Here is a 19,673-nt window from a genome sequence, read left to right as displayed (position 1 = left end):
ATATGTCAAATTTCAGTATGAACCTAAATGCACTATAACTGAACTTAATGTTACTTTCTCTAAACTTTGAATGCACATGTCCAACTGTTAGATGTTTCAGAACTTTTTGCACAACTTGCTGTTCTTTAAGCACTGTTTCACACGAACGGATGCCGTGCGTGACATCCGCTGCGTGAATGACAGCCAAGACCCGATGCGGACAGCAGAAGCACGGATGTCACGCACGGAATCTGCTCGTGTGAAACAGCCCTAACAAGGAGCTTGACGGCAAAATTCACAACAGGTGTTTGATCCATGAATCGTCCAATACAATTTTTGGTTCAATTAGAATTGGTATTTAAACAATCCTCCTCATCATGCTGATTTTGACATCATGAGACCAAGACAACACCTAACAATTCATTCACCCTGGGTTCACACCTGAGCGTTCCTCAAACGCGCGTTTTTGTCGCGCGTTTTTATGCGCGTTTTTTGTAATAGTAAACGCGCGTTTGACGCGCGTTTGTGTCATTGACTGCAGTGTCCTATGGCCACAAACGCGCTGTAAAACGCCCCAAAGAAGCTCAAGTACTTGTTTGAGCGTCGGGCGTTTTACAGCGCGTTCGTACGCGCTGTAAAACGCCCAGGTGTGAACCCTTCCCATAGGGAAGCATTGGTTTTCATGTCTTAAGCGTTTTACAGCGCGTTTGAACGCGCTGTAAAACGCTCAGGTGTGAACCCAGGGTCACAGTACCTCGCCATTACAAGGCTTCAAGCAGGATGTTCTCAGACGGAAGTGGCCACTGAGCTTAGTGTCAGTGCCATCAGTAGGTTGATAGAGACGGAAAGGCACAAAAGTGGACATCCTTTGGTCACATCCCACACTGATGACCACTTCATTGAACAATGCCCTGTGGAACCGGATGATGAATGCCACACAGAGGCTCGTAACTTGGTACCCCAGAAGTTGAATGACCTGAGGGCCGCCCTTGACAATAAGTCAACTTGTGAACAGGATCAAACGTCGTTGTCAAGCTGTTATGGATGCTGAAGGCCACATGACAAGTTTTTGAGACGTTTTTGTTGGGTATACCTACAACTGTAGGCTTTTGTTACAATAAATAGTTTGATGAGGAGATCACCATTGTATGCCTCTACTTAAATGCCCTACTTTCATGATATAATATGACTGTAGCATGGACTTCTTACATTTTTCCATAAATTTCACATGAAAGCCAAATATCCCTAACATTCTGTGAGTAGTGTACTTCATAAGCCCCTCTACCGTTTTCTGCAAGTGTTCTGTGGCATACACATAGACATAAGATGGCTGCTGATGGAGGCGCTTGTGACCTGACGCTTATTCCAGCATCGTCTGCCCTAACTTTGCACTGTTGGAATGGTAGCTCAGTTTTAGTAGGTTTGAATGATGGAGGATTAGGCCTCTTTCACACCGGTGAGATTTCCACGTGGGTGCAATGCGTGAGGTGAACGCATTGCACCCGCACTGAATCCGGGCCCTATTTATTTCAATGGGGCTGTATGAGCGGTGATTTTCACTCATCACTTGTGTGTTGCGTGAAAATCGCAGCATGCTCTATATTGTCCGTTTTCCACGCATCGCAGGCCCCATAGAAGTGAATGGTTGCTAGGAGATGATCAGGATGGGGACCCTATCACTATTATTTTCCCTTATAACATGGTTATAAGGGGTTATAAGGGAAAATAATAGCATTCTTAATACAGAATGCTTAGTAAAATAGGGCTGGAGGGGTTAAAAAAATAAATAAATAAAAATGTACTCACCTAATCCACTTGTTTACGCAGCCCAGCTTCTCTTCTGTTTCTTCTTTGCTGTCCAGGAGGAAAAGGACATGTGGTGACGTCACTGTGCTCATCACGTGATGGATCATGTGACAGACCATGTGATGAGCGCAGTGACGTTACCACAGGTCCTTTTCTGCAAAGAAGAGAAGCCAGGCTGCGCAAACAAGTGGATTAAGGTGAGTTAAATTATTTTTTATTTAACCCCTCCAGCCCTATTTTACTAAGCATTCTGTTTTAAGAATGCTATTATTTTCCCTAATAACAATGAAATGAGAGAAAATAATAAAATCTACAGAACACCTAACCCAAACTTCTGTGAAGAAGTTCGGGTCTGGGTACCAAACGTGCCGATTTCTCACGCGCGTGAGAACGCATTAAAACGTTTGCAATCGCAGGGAAAAATTGAGCATGTCACCCACAATGCCCGTGTGAACTCAGCCTTAACGGTGTGAATACAGAGCAGATCATAGTAAGTTTTCCTGTAACTGCTGGTCTCCAGTGTCAAACTGGCTAGGAGTCGGAGGCTCCAGATGGCTCAGAATAGATGAGCAATGCACGGTATTGGGTTTAAAGGGGTACTCCTTTTGATAATGTCAGAAAGGATGCATAGATTAAAGGGAATCTGTCACCTGGTTTGAGCATATTAAAGTGTTACTACTGTCATGTACAATAAAATACCTTATTTCTTGCTGTAGTCTTCATTTTTTTTTTTCCCCCCCATGGTTTCATTAGCGATAAAATCCAAATTCATTAGCGATTAAAATCTTTTTATTTTATGCAAATGAGTGTCCAAGGTGCCTAGATGGGAGTTATTATCCTTCTCTGGAGCCCAAGAACTCCCCTGTACAGTGCCCAGGCCGCCTTCCTTTAGAGGCCAAGCACGCCTCTTCCAGCCTAAGTTACTGCCCACACCCATACTCTTTGCCGCCGCCCCCCTCCGCTATGTGAAATCTCACGCTGGCGCAGTACCGCGGACTGCATGCCCAGTGACACATTTGAAGCTGTTGCCCTCAGGAGCTTCTACATCGCGCAGGCAGTCTTCGGTACTGCGCCTGCGTGAGATTTCATATAGCGGCGGCAAAGGGTTCGGGTGTTGGCAGTAACTTCGGCAGGAGGAGGCGTGCTTGGTCTCTAAAGGAAGGTGGGCTGAGCACTGTATGGGGGAGTTCTTGAGCTCCAGAGAAGGATAATAACGCCCCTCTGGGCACCTTGGTCACTCATTTGCATAACATAAAAAGTGGATTTTATCGCTCATGAAACAAAAAATGAAGACTACAGCAAGAAATAAGGTATTTTATTGTATATGGCAGTATATAATATGCTAAAACCAGGTGACCAATTCCCTTTAAAAAAATTCATCTGCTTTCGGGGCTCTGTTTCTTTTTTTCTGATCCTCGCTGAACCAGAAGTGTGACATGCTGTCTACAATGGTGGCAGCCGTCCCATGCCACACCTGCACAAATCACTGGTTAGGCCATCTAAATGGCTGGCATGCATCGTTGACGTGATGGCAGTTTATTTATTTTTTTTAATATAATTTTTGTACCTTGCATGGCAATATTAAACAGGTTTCTCTGTCTCGGAGAAGAACATTTTGGCTGAAGGTACATGCTGCACTGCTAATCTAGATCAAAATGCAGTACAATGAATAAAAAACTATCCACACATAACGTGGAAAGAGTAAGACTTTAATTCAAAACTATAGGGGAGATTTATCAAAACTGGTGTAACGGAAAACTGACTTAGTTGCACATAGCAACCAATTGGATTCCACCATAAATTTTCCATATGAGCTCTGAAAGGTGGAATCTGATTGGCTGCTATGGGCAAATATGGCCAGGTTCACATCACAGTTCAGTTTTCCATACTATTGATGGATCAGAACAGTAAAGAACAAAAAAAAAAAAAATGGATCCTATGTTTGAAGCATCCATTAAGGCTGATACGGATGTAAAATGTGCATAACGGATGCTTAAAATAATACATTTTAAATGTATGGTTTCACATATGGTCCGCAAAAAAACCTGAACAGACACGGAAAGAAAATGCGTTCATGTGCATAAGCTCTACAAGTCTCCTCCTACTCTATAACGAGCTGCCTGCAGATTTCACTGTGTTCTTATGGCGATAGGTTCAGAGCTGAACCCGGACATATCCCCTTCTTCACCCAGGCAGCCCTTTTGAGTGGAGCATCGGAACATTTAATGAGTTGATGCTCTCCCTTGCCTTGCACTTAATCGCGCAGAGAAACTGCTTTTTCAGCAGATCCGGTGCCGTACCGGGTCTCTGCATGGAAATGTTATAGCTCAGGGCAAGGGATTTATTTATTTTTTGTTCACATTTTTACACTGTTTATTAAACAGCCTAGGGCAGTGCTAAAGCCCAACTATTAGTGCCGGTGACGTTATAGGGATCACTGCTAGGCAGAAGTCTCTGCCTAGCAGTGTAAAAATGTAAACAACAAATCCCTTGCCCTCAGCTATACAATCCAAGGAGGAGCATTGGAGCATGAAATACTCTGATGCTCCACTAAGAGGGGCTGCCTGGGTGAAGAAGGGGATATGTCCGGGTTCAGCTCTGAACCTATATTAGACAGGTTCCCCTTAAATTATTCCCCTCATACATAACGTATTCCTGTCTAATATAGGTTCAGAGCAGCATGGCGCTTACTATAGCAGCCAGGGCTTCTGTAGCGTCCTGGCTGCCATGGTAACCGATCGGAGCCCCAGGCTTACATTGCTGGGACTCCGATCGGAGGAGATGGGGATTAATACTGCGGGGGGGGGGGGAGCTTGGGGAGGCGCACTGCGTCACCAATGTTAGTTAATACTGGGGTGGGGGGCCGTGGGCGCACTGCGCCACCAATGTTAATACTGGGGTGGGGGGCCGCGGGCGCGCTGCGCCACCAATGAAAATAAATCTCATTCATTCATATACAGGAGGCGGGAGCTGGCTGCAGAATCACATAGCCGGCTCCCGACCTCCATGAGTGGTAGCTACGATCCGCGGCACCTGAGGGGTTAACTACCGTAGATCGCAGCTACTGCTCATAGAGGTCGGGAGTCGGCTATGTGATTCTGCAGCCAGCTCCCGCCTCCTGTATATGAATGAATAAATGAGAGACTTATCTTCATTAGTGGTGCAGTGGCCATAGCTCCTCCCCTCCTCTTGTTCCCTGTCCTCCCATTAGCGGCAGCAGCAGCAGCAGGGGGAGGAGACACTGCTTCCTTCTCCCCTGTGCTGCAGAGGGAACACGGAGAGCGCTGCTAGCAGCGCGATCTGTGTTCCCCATAAGCTATCGGAATATCGGCAAAATAAATGCCGATACCGATAACAGTTAAAATCCTCAATATCGGCCAATAATATTGGTAAAACCGATAATCGGTCGATCCCTAATTGCAACCTCTACTTTGCCTTACTTACTGAATTTATTCCTATCTTACACCAACTATAATTCCATTGCTACTGTACTTACCTCTTACTTTCACTTACTGTATTCCTTTTGAATACAAAATTTATTCCTATCTTATGCATACCATATTTCAGTTGCTAAAGTGTTTTTATCTCTACTTAACTTTAAAGTGCTCCTGTCAGCACATTATTTTTATAGTTATATCTACTGAGATGTGTGGGGGCTCAATTTTTTGCAGGACAATCTGTAGTTTTTGATACCGTTTTGGAGTGTGTGTGACATTTTGATCACATTTTTTTTGGGTAAGAGAAGTGATGAAAAAATTGCCGATTGGCAATTTTGACCCTTTTTTTTTTTTTTTCCATTAAGCCATTCGCCGTATTGGATTTTTTTTTTTTAATAGTACAGCCGTTTTTGGTCATGGTGATGCCCATGATTTTATATTTTTTTTGTTGTTTCTGGTGTGGCCACAATGGAACTCTATGGTGATGGATACCACAGTATGGCATCTGTCTGAGGCGTCCATTAACATATTATTATTATTTTTTTTTGTACACGTTAAACCATATGACAAAAATCCAACACTTCCATTATTTTCATTGTTCTGCTCGTCTAACGGAGCAGAACAACAGAAATAAATAGTGGTGGTGTGAACCGGTGGGTATGCAGGAAAACCATTATGGTCTAAATAACATGAAGTAAATATGGTGAAGTGTTAAAGTCCAGTCCAATATGGCGGATCTTCCCTGTAGTTTATTACTTGGTTATAATAGCCTGCTGTGCATTTACTACACACTGCACTACATACATTGCACATATGGATACATTGCTGCACTGTCACCTTGTGGTGCAGGTCAGACTGGATGTCCGGGCACCCCTGCAGTGGTCCAGCCCTCCATTCCTCTACAGCTCCACGCCATGTTTGCCGGTGCAGAGCTGCCCCTGCTCTCCTCATACATCAGGACTCGGGAGCCGGCCCCCCCTCCTTTCAGCTCCCGCTTGCTTCCTCTGCTGCACGGTGCTGTATCGCTCTGGCGCCCGTTCAAACTAACCAATAGCAAAGCTCCTCACTGTGTGGAGCTTTGCTATTGGTTATTTCAGGCACCCTGTGCTGCTGAATGTATCGGGAAAAGTCTAAGGTGTATTGGTACGCCTTAGACTTTTTCCAGAGAGTAAAGCAGCCTGAACAAGCGTCTGACACTTGTACAGGCGTTATTGCGACCTCTGACTGTATTACTGATAGACCCTCAGGAAGGTCTGTAATCTTCCCATCAGGATGATAAATCTCCTTGATCCAGGAAGTTGGCCTGAGCTACAGATTCACAGGACATGTGTGCCAGGAAATGACCAGGCACGTGACCTCCGCACTGTATCCTGATGGGTTCTAACTAATATATTTGTTTTCTTGTAAGACTTTGTCAGTGGCGATGTGACGGAAAGACCGGCACTTGCACTGTAGCTATATTGAATGCATTGACTATATCTACAGTGCGAGTGCCGGTCTTTCCTTCACATATTGTCTATTGGGATTCCTGCCCGCTGACACGTGCACCGCCAAGGAGCAGTGCCGATCCCTTTGGATACACGTAACTTTGTCAGTGGATGTGTGAAAATAAAATAAAAATAAATAAATAAATAAAAAGCTAAGCCCCGTGCATGTCTAGTTTTGTGTTCTTTACAGATACCATTTACATCTCCTTTTCTTCTCTTCTCAGAAACAAATGACTTTGTGGATAAACTATTTGAAAGTTTGCACACAAAGAGCTATCTCCCTCCGGAAGAAACTGTAAAAGATGAAGAAAAGGTGGAGATAGCTGAAAAGTGCCATGTATCCGTCTCTGGAACAGAGCAGGTTTGTATATTTGTGTGTAAATGCCCTTTGCCCCAGAGAGCTGGTCCTCATGTCCACATGTTGCATCCTGTCCACTGGAGCTGCAGTACCAGATACTCCATGGACAGGTGGAAGAAGGCAGCCAGGTTGTCTGACTTATGGACCACCTCCTGCTAACCAAGTGAATGTTATTCACCTTACTTCTCATCAGATACCGCATTGTAAGTCAATGGTTTCCTGTAAGGCACTACCTGATGAATGGAATCCATGACCCAGATTTGAGCAGAGCCTTTAAAACTGTGGTATATCCTGTATATATTCCATAAATATAGGTGGGAATCCCTCTTGTATGTATGCTGGTCCTGTTTTTGCAGCTCTGAGGTGCAGTATTGTATGCTGACCATTCATATTAATGGACACCCATGTAATTGACTTGCACCTTATCGTCTATCCGTGCAGGTTCATAGATGATACCCCCTGCTATACAGCACTTCTATAACATGAAAACAAATTGTCTAAAACTTGTTATGCTGCTTTGTACCCCTTTCAGTAAATTCTGCTTGGTTTCACTATGTAGTACGGTCTTTTAACTAGCTGTTTTCCCTCAGGGTCCCAAGTATAGGCTGCTTCTACCGACTTGTCTACCAGCAGTTCTCTAGAGGTTTACTTGTCTACAAAACAATGAAAGATGTGGGTTGTTTCAGCACATTCTGCCTGCGCTGTGGCACCCTTTGGTGACCAGCCTAAATGAAGACTTCTACTAATTAGTTTGGTTCATGGTGAAGAACTGTTCTATTAGTACCACATGCACCAAGCGGTGTTCTAGCATTGCTGACTTTTAATGTATTTGTAGTCTGTCGTAGACCTCCGTGTAAAAAATTATTTCGGAATTAAAGTAAATTTTCAAACTACTGTCTATACGTTCTCATCTTGAGACTGATCTGTAGCTCATCATGACCCCATTTAAAAGCTGCTTTGTGCATAGGAAATGTTGGTGGAACCAATTTTGATATTGATTCTTGTTGAAATTTGCCATCCAATGTTAACATTTCTTTATCCGAAATCCTCCAGCTTCAGGAGAGCTATGACGAAGAGCGAGAAGTGAGGAGAAAGAAGCTCCCAAGTCCTCCGAGCAATCGATCGGCTTCTACTGAGAGAAGGTGAGACTGTCTGTCTGCTCTGCTTAGTCACAGGAAGATTTATTATTGGGATTGGGGTCGCCCGAAAAAAAGACAAGATAAAATTCTATGCAGTAGTAACGGCAAATAGGTCACCAATAGGGTTTGTGTCCCCAATGTTTCAGAGATTAGCGATGTCCTCAAAAATTATCAGTTGTCAGTCTGTTGCTGAGGAGCAACTGACAACATTTTTGAAAGTCTTTCCTTCTTCACTTGTGTTCTGTAAACCATCCTATGTTCAGATTTTTCATTATTGTGGAAGCTAGAAGTTATTATCCGTGGCTGCTCTGTTTTGTCTTGCCCAAACAATAACGATAAAAGGTTTTTATATAGTTAATTTTTGTTCTTATTTCATAGGCCTGCCAATGAAAGTAAGGAGGAGCGGATTGTCAGGTGACTACTAAAAATCATCTCATGTTTACTATGCTGCCTTTAGCGTTTATTACTCTACCATTGATAACCTATCACATTGATGCCTGACTCCCCTTTGCCTACTCTTCTGTAGTGATTATTTAGAAGATGGCCAGCCTCTAGTGAGCAAACTCCAAAACCCATATAGTATGATAGCAGAAGCCTTTACACTCAAGCATCGTCATCCAACTTCACATAGATGGACATTTTGTTAAAGTTGGATAAATGCTCTAGCTAATCACATCTTTCCCACAAAATGAAAAGGGTTATTAGACTATAAAAAATGCCCCCATATGAATGACCACAATCTACTTAGTGCTCCCGGTCTCCACACCACCACTGCTGCTTCTCCCTTTGCGCGTATGAAAACATCCCGTGTTGGGCAGGATGTTTTCATCTGCACGTGGGGAGAAGCGGTGCGGGGACCGGGAGTGGCGCATGGAGCCAAGTAAGTAGATTTAGTGTGAGGCGCCCAGGCATATGGGGGACATTTTTTAGACTCGGATGACCCCATTAATTATAAAAATAAAGGGTAAAAGGTATGCAAATAAGCTCAGAACTTGTTGCCTGGCCTGCAAGACTCCTCACACCGATTAGACACACTCCACAAGAAGTAATAAAAATAAAGCTCATGTTAGATACGCATGCTATAGTCCACATGAAATGCTAAGGCTACTTTCACACTAGCGTTTTAGCTTTCTGGTATTCAGATCCGTCATAGGGTCTCAATACTGGAAAAAAAAACGCTTCCGTTTTGTCCCCATTCATTGTCAAAGTGGACAAAACTGAACGGAATGCTCCAAAATGCATTGCATTCCGTTTAGTTGCATTCACATACTGGAGAGCAAACCGCAACATGTTGTAGTTTGCTTTCCGTCCTGAGATGTGAAGCAAGACTAATCCGGCATGACCCCAAATGCAAGTCAATGGGGACGGATCCGTTTTCTCTGCAACAATATGCCACAATAGAAAACTGATCCGTCCCTCGTTGACTTTCAATGGAGTTCAACGGATCCGTCTTGGCAATGTTAAATCCGTTCATAACGGATGCAGATGGTTGTATTATCAGTAACAGAAATGTTTTGCTGATCCATGATGGATCCAGCAAAACACTAGTGTGAAAGTAGCCTGAATCTGTTTTTCAGCAGCAGTGTAAGCAGATGCTCACGTCATAGCTTATTTATGTGTATATATTCTTGTTTGGTGCTTGTAGGACAAGAGAGAAAAAGAGAGAAGATGGCAAATGGAGGGACTATGAGAGACATAGAGACAAGTATGACTGGAGAAGGGCAAGAAGTAAAAGTCCTCTCAAAAGCAGGTCTACAAATCGGAGTAGGAGCCGCAGCAGAGGAAGAAGCAGGGACCAGGAGTCTACCAGGAGTAGAGGTAATGACAATATTCAGAGGCACTAAAAAACCTGCTGCTTCATAATTACTTTTTTCATTTTAATGAAATGTGAGAATCAACTCCTAAAATAGACATATTTACTCCAGTTTACTGTAAAGGAGATGTTCCCTATGCCATAAGTGGTCTGTTATGTCTCACCCCCGGGAACCTCTCCTGTCTTCGTCCAGCTGAGAACAGTGGGGTGGCTGTGCATGCTCTGCTATATCCATTCACTGCAATGGCACTTGAGAAAATAAAAGCACACTGACTCGGCTAATGAATTGAATGGAGAACCACAGACCCGGAGGTGGGCACGGGTTCCAGAAGTGGTACCTGTACCTATTGGACATTTATGGTATATCCTGTGACTACGCCATAAATGTCCCAGGTGGAAATTTCCCCTTGAGATGTGGTGAAACTACGACTCCCAGCATGCTCCATTCATTTCCATGGAGTTCTGAGAACAGCCATGCAAGTGTACATTTTGGGAATGGTAGTTTTACCACAGCTGGAGTGTTGGAGATTAGCCATCACTGCCTAAGGAGGTAGGTGTTTCCAGAGGTGACTTGGTGTAAAGGGTACTCCCATAATATCAGTCATGGCTCATTTTGCCTTCTTTTTTTGAAAATAATATAGATGAGCAAATCTAACTAGGCAAAATCAGGACAAGCATGGCCACTATCCAGCTGCTGTTTTACTATAGTGTTCCTCAGTGCTGTGTGACATGATTTTGCTGCTTGCCCAGTTGCTGCATCCCCTCGGCTTTCCTTGGCACACACGAGAGTACAGAGAACATTGAGGAGACCCAAGGGGCCCAGTGAATACAGAGAATTGGTTGGAGGGGAACTGTAGGACATAAAGATAGAGGGAAAATATGTAGTTTATGGCATGCTACAGTAAGTTTTCAGTATCTAGGGGATGAATACGATAAACATGGGTGCTGGCTGTGTGCATTTCGCAAAGTGCCCTCAATAGAGCTGTCCTAACCTAGTCAGTAAAACGGACAAGGTTCAGGCGTGTTCTATTTTTTGCAGGGCTGTGGAACGAACGTGCGCATCTGATTTGGATGTGGACCCAAACCATGGTCGTGTGCATGAGGCCTTAGGAAAGTTGGACAGTTTTGACTAGTCTGCATAATTGTGACAATTTGTCCTATAAACATCCCCTTTTAGCATAAGCGGCATGGAAATGAGGTTTTGTGTACATTGTAAGAAACATAGGTATTTTGTACTTCTAAATACTAACAAAGCAATTATACAAGAGACCCAGCTAGAAGCTGTGCTGCGTCAGACCCAAGCAGTCACCGACAGACCCACTGTCTTTAATGTGGTCCATCAGGGGTCTGATGTTTCTTATACAGCACTGAAGACTGTCGCAGATATACTGGAGGAAGTCACAACCATGACACACTGACTTAAATTTACTTGATTTCTCTTTCATTTATTTGGAAATGCTGTTCCGGTAGGCTACACAATTGGGGGGATTTATCACACATTATCCTCTGTGCACCCGGAAGATGCGCCTAATTTATGATGCACAGGCGCCCTCATAAATTTAGGTGCAATCCCCCAGCAGTCCTGCCCAGGTCTAAAATCTACTGCAGTTCCACGCTTCAGTCTTTTGCACCAGAAAAGTGCCGTAAAAGAAGACAAATTTGGCTCACCCACTGGTCTCGACTTTTTGATAACCCCCTCCCCACCAAGTGTTTCTTGTTCCCTTTCCCATAGCCTGTATTTGTTACTGTTGCCATTTAGTATGAAGAAGTACTTTTGCTTTTATAGCAATTAAGTCCCCTTTAGATGAAGCCTCAGCTTGGGGAGTTTGGCCAAATATAACCTAGTTTGTCTAATTATTCACTAGTGTATTGCTGCAAATGTGAGCATTTTCATAGGTGTGAGATATTGTTCAGAGATTTTCGTGTGCTGCCTGTATTAGAAGACATAACACTTCACTCCTATGTGCCACTGATGCAGGGGCCAGTTTGGCACCAATGGACCACTGGTACAGCAGCATTGAGTGGTCTTGCGTGCAAATGAATCAAGTTACCCAAGTGATTGCGTGGACAAGTAATGTATTATATATTTTCTATAGATAAATTTTATTTTACTGGACACTTGCTGTAATGTAGTAATCTTCGTTCCGCACCTTTCTCCTGATGCCAGCTGGCTGTTTTTATATAGGGAACGCTTGCTGGGAGTGCGGGGGTAAAAAGTGCTATATAAAGCAATATCATTCCAGCATTATGTGCTCAAATACGTTCCTGTTAGAAAAGGCAGTTTGTGGTTTGTGACTAGTTTGGACAGGGCACGCCACTTATTTTTTAGAAGGGAGTTTAAAATCATATGGGTAATGTCTGCTGAATTGGGCCATGATCACAGGGGGGTGGGGGGGGGGGCATAGTGATACTGAAAAATCAGGCCAAAAATCCCTTTTTGTACATCTTTTTGCTGGACCTTTGTTCCTGAGATTGCTGCTGAATGCATTCTACAATGTGGAGGGGATTGTGAAAGGAAATTGTACAAAATGCCACTGAGTTCCCAGTGGACTATATGTAGGAGACACACACACTCCATTCATTTATAGACCCCCATTAAAGAGGATTTTGTGACATGCTTTAGAAAGGGCAACCACTGTTGCCTGGCGCTGTAGTTGCCTTGCCACCGGTTCCAGAACTGGGGGGACATGCAGCAGGCAGTCAACCAGTGCACGGCCTGGATAGCATATCGGATGCTGAAAGTACCGGTACCAGTACACTGCAGCGGCGGGTACAGTCAGGTTCTAGAGGACATGACAGCCTGAAGCTGTTGCGGTATGTACATGCAGTGCTTGTGATTTGCACATGTCCTCCATAGATTGCAGCTTGGTTGTTAAATCTTGCATTATGGCGCAACAGTAATTTGTGTTCTGTATGTGTAACTCTATTTAACGGCAGAAAATAACCTCCAGACAAATCCTTTCCCTAGATCACCGGGAGAGGTCGAAATTTGAGTCTGAAAGAAGCAATCTGGAGTCCACCTACGCTCCAGCTTCACAGCCTGCAAGCATCTCCAACGAGCCGCAGTATTCCTCTGGTGGGCAGGCTATACCCAGCACTGTGACTGTCATCGCACCTGCTCACCACCCCGAGAGCACAACAGAGATCTGGTCTAATTACTATAACAACCACAACCCTCCCAATTCTTTTACTAGAAACCCACCCCCCAAACGACGCTGCAGAGATTACGATGGTAAGAAATGGTTTTAGACTTTTTTTTTTTTTTTTTTTTTCTCTTTAGTAACCCCTTTTCACACCTTTGACATACAGAAATAAAACAAAAAAAAATTCTTATTTGCAACCCATGCTCGTATATTCGCAAATTGTGATAATGCCACCTAGCACTTAACAAGGTGGCATTAGGTCAGGTGGGGTGACATGGATAGAAGTGTATGTATCTTAAGCACATGGTCACTACAAGGCTTTACAGGGAGCTAACAGACTGTGTTGTTTCTTGCTGTTGTCATTTGCAGCCCCTTCCGCACTACAGATGCAATGACTGGCAGCACTCTAGAGAAGACACTAACACTGGGCATGCTTTACACAAGCAGCCCGTCAAAAGTATTGGAGGAAAATAGCTCTCATTTGCAATAGATGAAAAACTATTTCGCTGCTGCAAGTGATTGATTTAGGGTACTTTCATACTTGCGGCAGAGGAACCGTCTGCCGGATCTGGCAATCCGGACGCAAACTGATGGCATTTGTCAGACGTATCCGGATGCCGGATCCGATGTCATCCGGAAAAAAGGATCCGGTATTAACTTTATTTTATTTTATTTTTTGCATTTTTAAAGGTCTGCACAGACCAGAAACCCGGATCAGTTTTGCCGGAACACTTAATGCCGGATTCGGCACTAATACACTTCAAGTGTTCAGTATTTTTGGCCGGAGAGAAAACTGCAGCATGCTGCGGTATTTTCTCCGTCCAAAAAAAACGTAAGAGGGACTGAACTCGTGCATCCTGAACGGAATGCAGAATGCATTAGGATAAAACTGATATATTTTTTTTTTTTTTTTTTTTTTCTTTCCGGTTTTCCTGTGACGGAACTCAATACCAGAAAACAAAAACACTAGTGTGAAAGTAGCCGTAGCAGAAATGTATTGTTACATGTCCCACGCTCCAAAAATTATTTTTTAGAGGATGCCCTTAATCAGTCAATTACTATATTTGAGTCCTAAAATAACAGATATTTTTAATGGCAATTTTATTATTTTTATTTCTTTCAGAACGAGGCTATTGTGTTCTTGGTGACCTCTGCCAATTTGATCATGGAAATGACCCTTTGATAGTTGATGAGGTCTCATTGCCCAGCATGATTCCTTTCCCTCCTCCACCCGGACTTCCACCACCTGGTATTCTCATGCCTCCCATGCCTACCCCAGCTCACAATATGAGAATGCCAGTTCCACGACCGATGACCCAGCCTCCTCCTGCTGTCCATCCTGGTCCAAGTAAGTATCCAATGTCTGGATCATCTCTCTTTTTAGTGTTCTGACACGACTTATCAGAGTCCACAGGACAGGTCTCCTTCTGTAATACACCTGAAAGTTGTAATTGGGATATGAGGTTGATGATTGAAGGGGTTGTGCCAAGGTATCCTCTACCCACAGGACAGGGGTTAACTAACCAATGACTGGGGATCTGCCCGCTGGGAACCCCCACGTTCCTGGAAATAGCCAAGTGCCGTACTCTGCCTTCTCCAGTGGTCCCATAGAGAACAAATGGAGCAGCACCGTTCTTCGGATTAGTGGGGGACCTAGGAGTCGGACCCCCTTCCTGCAATTAATTAGTTATGTCCTGTGGCTAGTGGATAACTTCTAAACTTGGCACAACCACTTTAGTGATACAACCGTGTAAACAAGGCCAAATTCATTAGATAAGTCGACTGAGCCCCTCATTTCTACTGTTAGGGTGCAGGAAGTGGGAATGATTGAACGTATTAAATTTCAGTATGTTGATCCTTTTTCACAGTACAAAAACCATTGCCTGACATGACTGACAGTGGATTTTCTCCCTCTCGTTTGAAGTAAACTTGGTAACTTAGCCAATCCATGTGCACATATTCACGTGAGAGCGCTGTCTCATGTATGGCCATTATGCGGAGTCATCGTAGTTGGATGCCTTGTTGTTTTTCAGCTGAACATAGTAAAAAAATTCTGATTATTTACACACTGTATAGCAGGGGTGCACAACCTGCTGCCCGGGGGCCACATGCGGCCCCCGATACCATTCTGTGCGGCCCTCAACCATTTGGTAAAAGACATGTATGTCTGTCTTGTGAATGCTCATATGTATCTTCCGTGTATTCTCCTATTAGATGAGAGTACTTGAAATGTAAATAGAAATTTATGGTATATACTGTATGTTCAATATGCCATAAATACAGTAGTTCAGTTGGTAATACTATTTTCAGTTTTATTTTTGGCCCTTGGAATTTGGCCTCCAACCAGAAAAGGGTAGACATTGGGACGTGAGTAATAAGAAGCAAAACGTGGCTCAGGACGTAGAAGGGTCGACGTATTTAGACTGGTGCAGAGGAAAAAAGGCAATCAATTAGTTGTCTGCTTTCATTTTTCAATGGAGCTTTCACGATTGAGTGGTGAAATCTGATTGGCTGCCTTGGACAACTACTCCACTTTTCCTTGGCACCAGTTTAGATACAGCTACCACTGATTTTTGACCGTTGTATGTACTTTGTTGGTTCTGGGGAAGGTTTACCCTGATATATAAATTTATTTTGCTTCCAAACATGCAGGACTTCCATTAACGCATTCAGGCTTTGTAAATAACCGTGAACAGCCAGGGACAAGTACTGTGCCCAGTCTTGCGCCAGTAGGGGGAAGACTACCTCCTCCATTACCTCCTCAGAATCTGCTCTACTCTGTTTCAGAACGTAAGCATCACTTTCTCACTACCCTTCTTTGTCATCAGAATATCTGCACTTCTCTCCTGGTATTTTGTCGGTTAGCTCTTTAGAATAGGTCTCGACATTTGCCCATAGCAGCAATGACCTTGGCCTTCAGTGAGCAAAGATATGGTCAAATGATCTTCCTCCTGGTTTAGAGGAAGGTACCCCTAGCTCAAGCACCCTGATGAAAATGACTATTGGGGGGCTTTTCCACCGCCATCGTAAATCCAGGCAACAAGGATATCTAGTTACAAATTTTATTTTCCTCTTAAAATAAAAAAAAAATCTGAGACTTTTAGTCAGTCATTCTCAATCTTTTTGATTAGACAGCCAAACAGGAGTTTGTTAGAATTTTAGTAACTGCATTGATACCCAATCGTTTACTTAAAGTTGTGTTCTCATCTCAAGACATTCATGGCTGAAATCAGGATCCCTGACTTATGAAGGGGCCATCTGTGTTCTCTAGCGCACAGAGCTTCATTGTTTCTGTAGCTCCCATTCACATTTATGGGAGTGAGGGATATGGTGTTGCACATGAGGCTGGTCTGTTTCCATACCCCGGCCAACTCATCATAGACCTTTTTACAACGTATCCATAGGATAAGTCATCAGTGGTTCATAGATGTTGGTCCAAACAGTGTGCTAGTCTGATTTCTGAAGTCCTGTAGAAATGAATGGAGAGAGCCACACATGCATGGCTACCTCTCCAGAATAGCCACTCGACAGTGCAATATGGCACCCCTGCCGATCAACTGTTTGACGAGGAGTCCGTGCTCCAAGCGGTCACGGAATCCTGGTCTTTACACTACGTGTCTTCTCCTGTGTAATTACAAGTACTTGCTCCATTCAAGTGAATGGAACGGGTACTTGTATTACACTGCACTTCAGAGAGCATCATCAGGGTTGCCAGGTGTCAGACCCCCCGCCGATCAGATATTTATGACTTATCCTGAGGATATGTGATAAATATAAATTGCTGCACAACTCTTTCAGTTATTCCCTAATCAAAGGTTAGGGGATAACTATTAGAACAGTGAAGAGTCCTTCTGCTGGAACCCCCTTGATCATGAGAATGGGGCCCCCATACCCCTTGGAGCTGCCCCGAAATGGACAGAGCATTCATCAAGCTTGCAGTCAGCCGCTCCCTTCATTTCTGTGGGAGTTCTGGAGATAACCGGCCACTCTTTATTTCGAGGGTGCTCTGCTGGATATGGGGACCCCTGTTCTCTTGATCAGTGCAAGTTCCAGCGGTAGGGTCCCCACCAATCTAATAGTTATACCCTGTCTATAATTTAATATAACTGGAAAACCCCTTTAAGACACCATTATTGTTGTTGGAACACAATGGTTTTGGCCTGACCATCCAACTAACGTATAAAGGGGAATGTGTATGGAATAGCTGTCAGCTGAAAGAGGGTTCACCCTACAGCTGTTGAAGGTGTGTGGAAGGTTTTTATTTAGACCGGATTCCTCCCCTAATATATTCTATAGACCTCGACTGTAATTTCTGTCTTTAATAATACAATACAATATACGATAATTTACAATGTATTATTATTATTATAAAAAAAAAAATATATATATTTTTTTATATTTTTCTTTTTTTTTTTTTCTAGATACGTATGAGCCTGACGGGTACAATCCTGAAGCACCTAGTCTTACAAACACTGGTAGAACTGGATACCGGCAGTTTTTCACACGGGCGCCAACACAGAGGCCAAATTTAATTGGGCTGACATCTTGTGACATGGATACTGCACCGAGAGGTTGGTGGTCAGCCTCATGTATTGGAGTGAGGCAGTTAGCACTGTGCCTTTTTATCACATTTTTGCTGGATGTTAGCCATTATTGGACATTAAGCAGGATGATGTAGTGATAAGTATGTCCTTTTGTCTAGCTGCTAATATTGTCATACAAACGGAGCCACCAGCTTCTACGCCTGTAAATAGTAACCTCAACAGAGTGGTGGTGGAGCCAGACAGGAAAAGAGCACTCGGTAATACCAATGATGGGCCTTTCGCAAAGAAACCCTGGATAGACAAGTAAGGACATTAAAGCTTGTTTTGTATTTTACAGCTATATTGATGAAGGGAAGCTGTCACGTTTAAAGGCTATGTACACCTTTGGGGGCAATTTTTTATTTTTAATTATTATTGCATTGTCCTTTTTTTTAGCTAAAATATTTTTTTCAATTGGTCTTTATTAAGAATATGGAATCCTTTTTTGTGTACTTAGCTTAGATGCTCTACTAGCTGTCTGTGGATTTTCTGTCATCTGAGGAGCAGACCAGACTCCTTTAATATAGCTCAGTTCTGATCTTACTAATAAGAATGTGGCTTAAAGAGCACCTTTTAGTAGAATAAAAAATGTGAGAGCCGTGAACGGATCTCGCAAATGGAAAGCCAAAACGCCAGTGTGAAAGTAGACTTAGTTTCAAATTTGTGCTGGTCATCTGATAACCCTTATCACTAATTTCCTAAAAGGTCAAACACTTCTTTAAAGAGGACCTTTCACTAGAATAAAAAATGTAAACTAAGCATAAAGACATGAAGAGCGGCGTCCAGGGATCTCCCTGCACTTACTATTATCCCTGGGCGACGCTCCGTTCTCCCAGTATAGGCTCCGGTATCTTCATATGTTCGGCTCAACTGGGTGGAGCCTGCCGGCGTCTCCTTCTCCCAGGCTGTAGAGCTGGTCTCTCTCTTTCTCTTTCTCTTTTTTTTTTTTTTTCTCTCTCTTTCTCTCTCTTTCTCTTTTTTTTTTTCTTTTTCTCTTTCTCTTTCTCTTTCTCTTTCTCTCTCTCTTCCCCCCTCTCTCCCCTGGGAGAAGGAGACGCTGGCAGGCTCCACCCAATTGAGCCGAACATATGAAGATAACGGAGCGGCGTGCAGGGAGATCCCTGGGCGCCGCTCTTCATGTCTTTATGCTTAGTTTACATTTTTTATTCTAGTGAAAGGTCCTCTTTAAAGAAGTGTTTAACCTTTTAGTAAATTAGTGATAAGGGTTATCAGATGACCAGCACAAATTTGAAAGTAAGTCTACTTTCACACTGGCGTTTTGGCTTTCCATTTGCGAGATCCGTTCAGGGCTCTCACAAGTGGTCTAAAACGGATCAGTTTTGCCCTAATGCATTCTGAATGGAAAAGGATCCGATCAGAATGCATCAATTTGCCTCTGTTCATTCACCAATCGCTCTGGAGGCTGACACCAAAACTCTGACTGCAGCGCTTTACTGTCCCCCTGACAAAGCGAAGCCAAACGGATCCGTCCTGACACACAATGTAAGTCAATGGGGACTGGTCCGTTTTCTCTGACACAATAGAAAACTGATCCGTCCCGGCTATAGAAGACATAATACAACAAGATCCATTCATGACGGATACATGCAGTTGTATTATTGTAACGGAAGCATTTTTGCTGATCCATGACTGATCCGCAAAAAACACTAGTCTGAAAGTAGCCTTAAATAGACATTTCACACAGCTAGACAAACAGTTAACCCTTTGTGACAGAATGGATCAATATTTTTATTGAAGATAAACACCAATTAAGTAAAAAAAAAATTGCCCAAAATGAGTAAAACGCAATCATAAAAGATAAAAAATCCTCCAAAGGTGTACATAGCCTTTAACATGATGTCTGATAAGCGGGCACAATGTTGTAGAGCAGGAGGAGCTGAGCAGATTGATTATATAGATTTGTGGAA

The 19,673-nt window shown here is 43.3% G+C and overlaps 1 protein-coding gene across 3 annotated transcripts in view; it reads left to right on the top strand.

The window, feature by feature from the left end:
• RBM27 (RNA binding motif protein 27) overlaps positions 1–19,673 on the top strand; it is a 96,163-nt gene that overhangs the window by 8,904 nt on the left and 67,586 nt on the right. For all 3 annotated transcript variants that reach the window (XM_044280744.1, XM_044280745.1, XM_044280743.1), the window contains exons 3-11: positions 6,934–7,070; positions 8,121–8,209; positions 8,585–8,620; positions 9,852–10,024; positions 12,988–13,251; positions 14,286–14,510; positions 15,815–15,952; positions 17,584–17,733; positions 17,865–18,009. In XM_044280744.1, the coding sequence (XP_044136679.1) occupies positions 6,934–7,070; positions 8,121–8,209; positions 8,585–8,620; positions 9,852–10,024; positions 12,988–13,251; positions 14,286–14,510; positions 15,815–15,952; positions 17,584–17,733; positions 17,865–18,009 (1,357 nt within the window). The remainder of the gene's footprint in view (positions 1–6,933; positions 7,071–8,120; positions 8,210–8,584; positions 8,621–9,851; positions 10,025–12,987; positions 13,252–14,285; positions 14,511–15,814; positions 15,953–17,583; positions 17,734–17,864; positions 18,010–19,673) is intronic.

This window comes from Bufo gargarizans, chromosome 2 (assembly GCF_014858855.1).
Source record: "Bufo gargarizans isolate SCDJY-AF-19 chromosome 2, ASM1485885v1, whole genome shotgun sequence".
Lineage (NCBI taxonomy): Eukaryota > Metazoa > Chordata > Amphibia > Anura > Bufonidae > Bufo > Bufo gargarizans.
The sequence above is the reverse complement of the archived record's forward strand: the minus strand, read 5'-3'. Positions and strand labels throughout refer to the sequence as shown.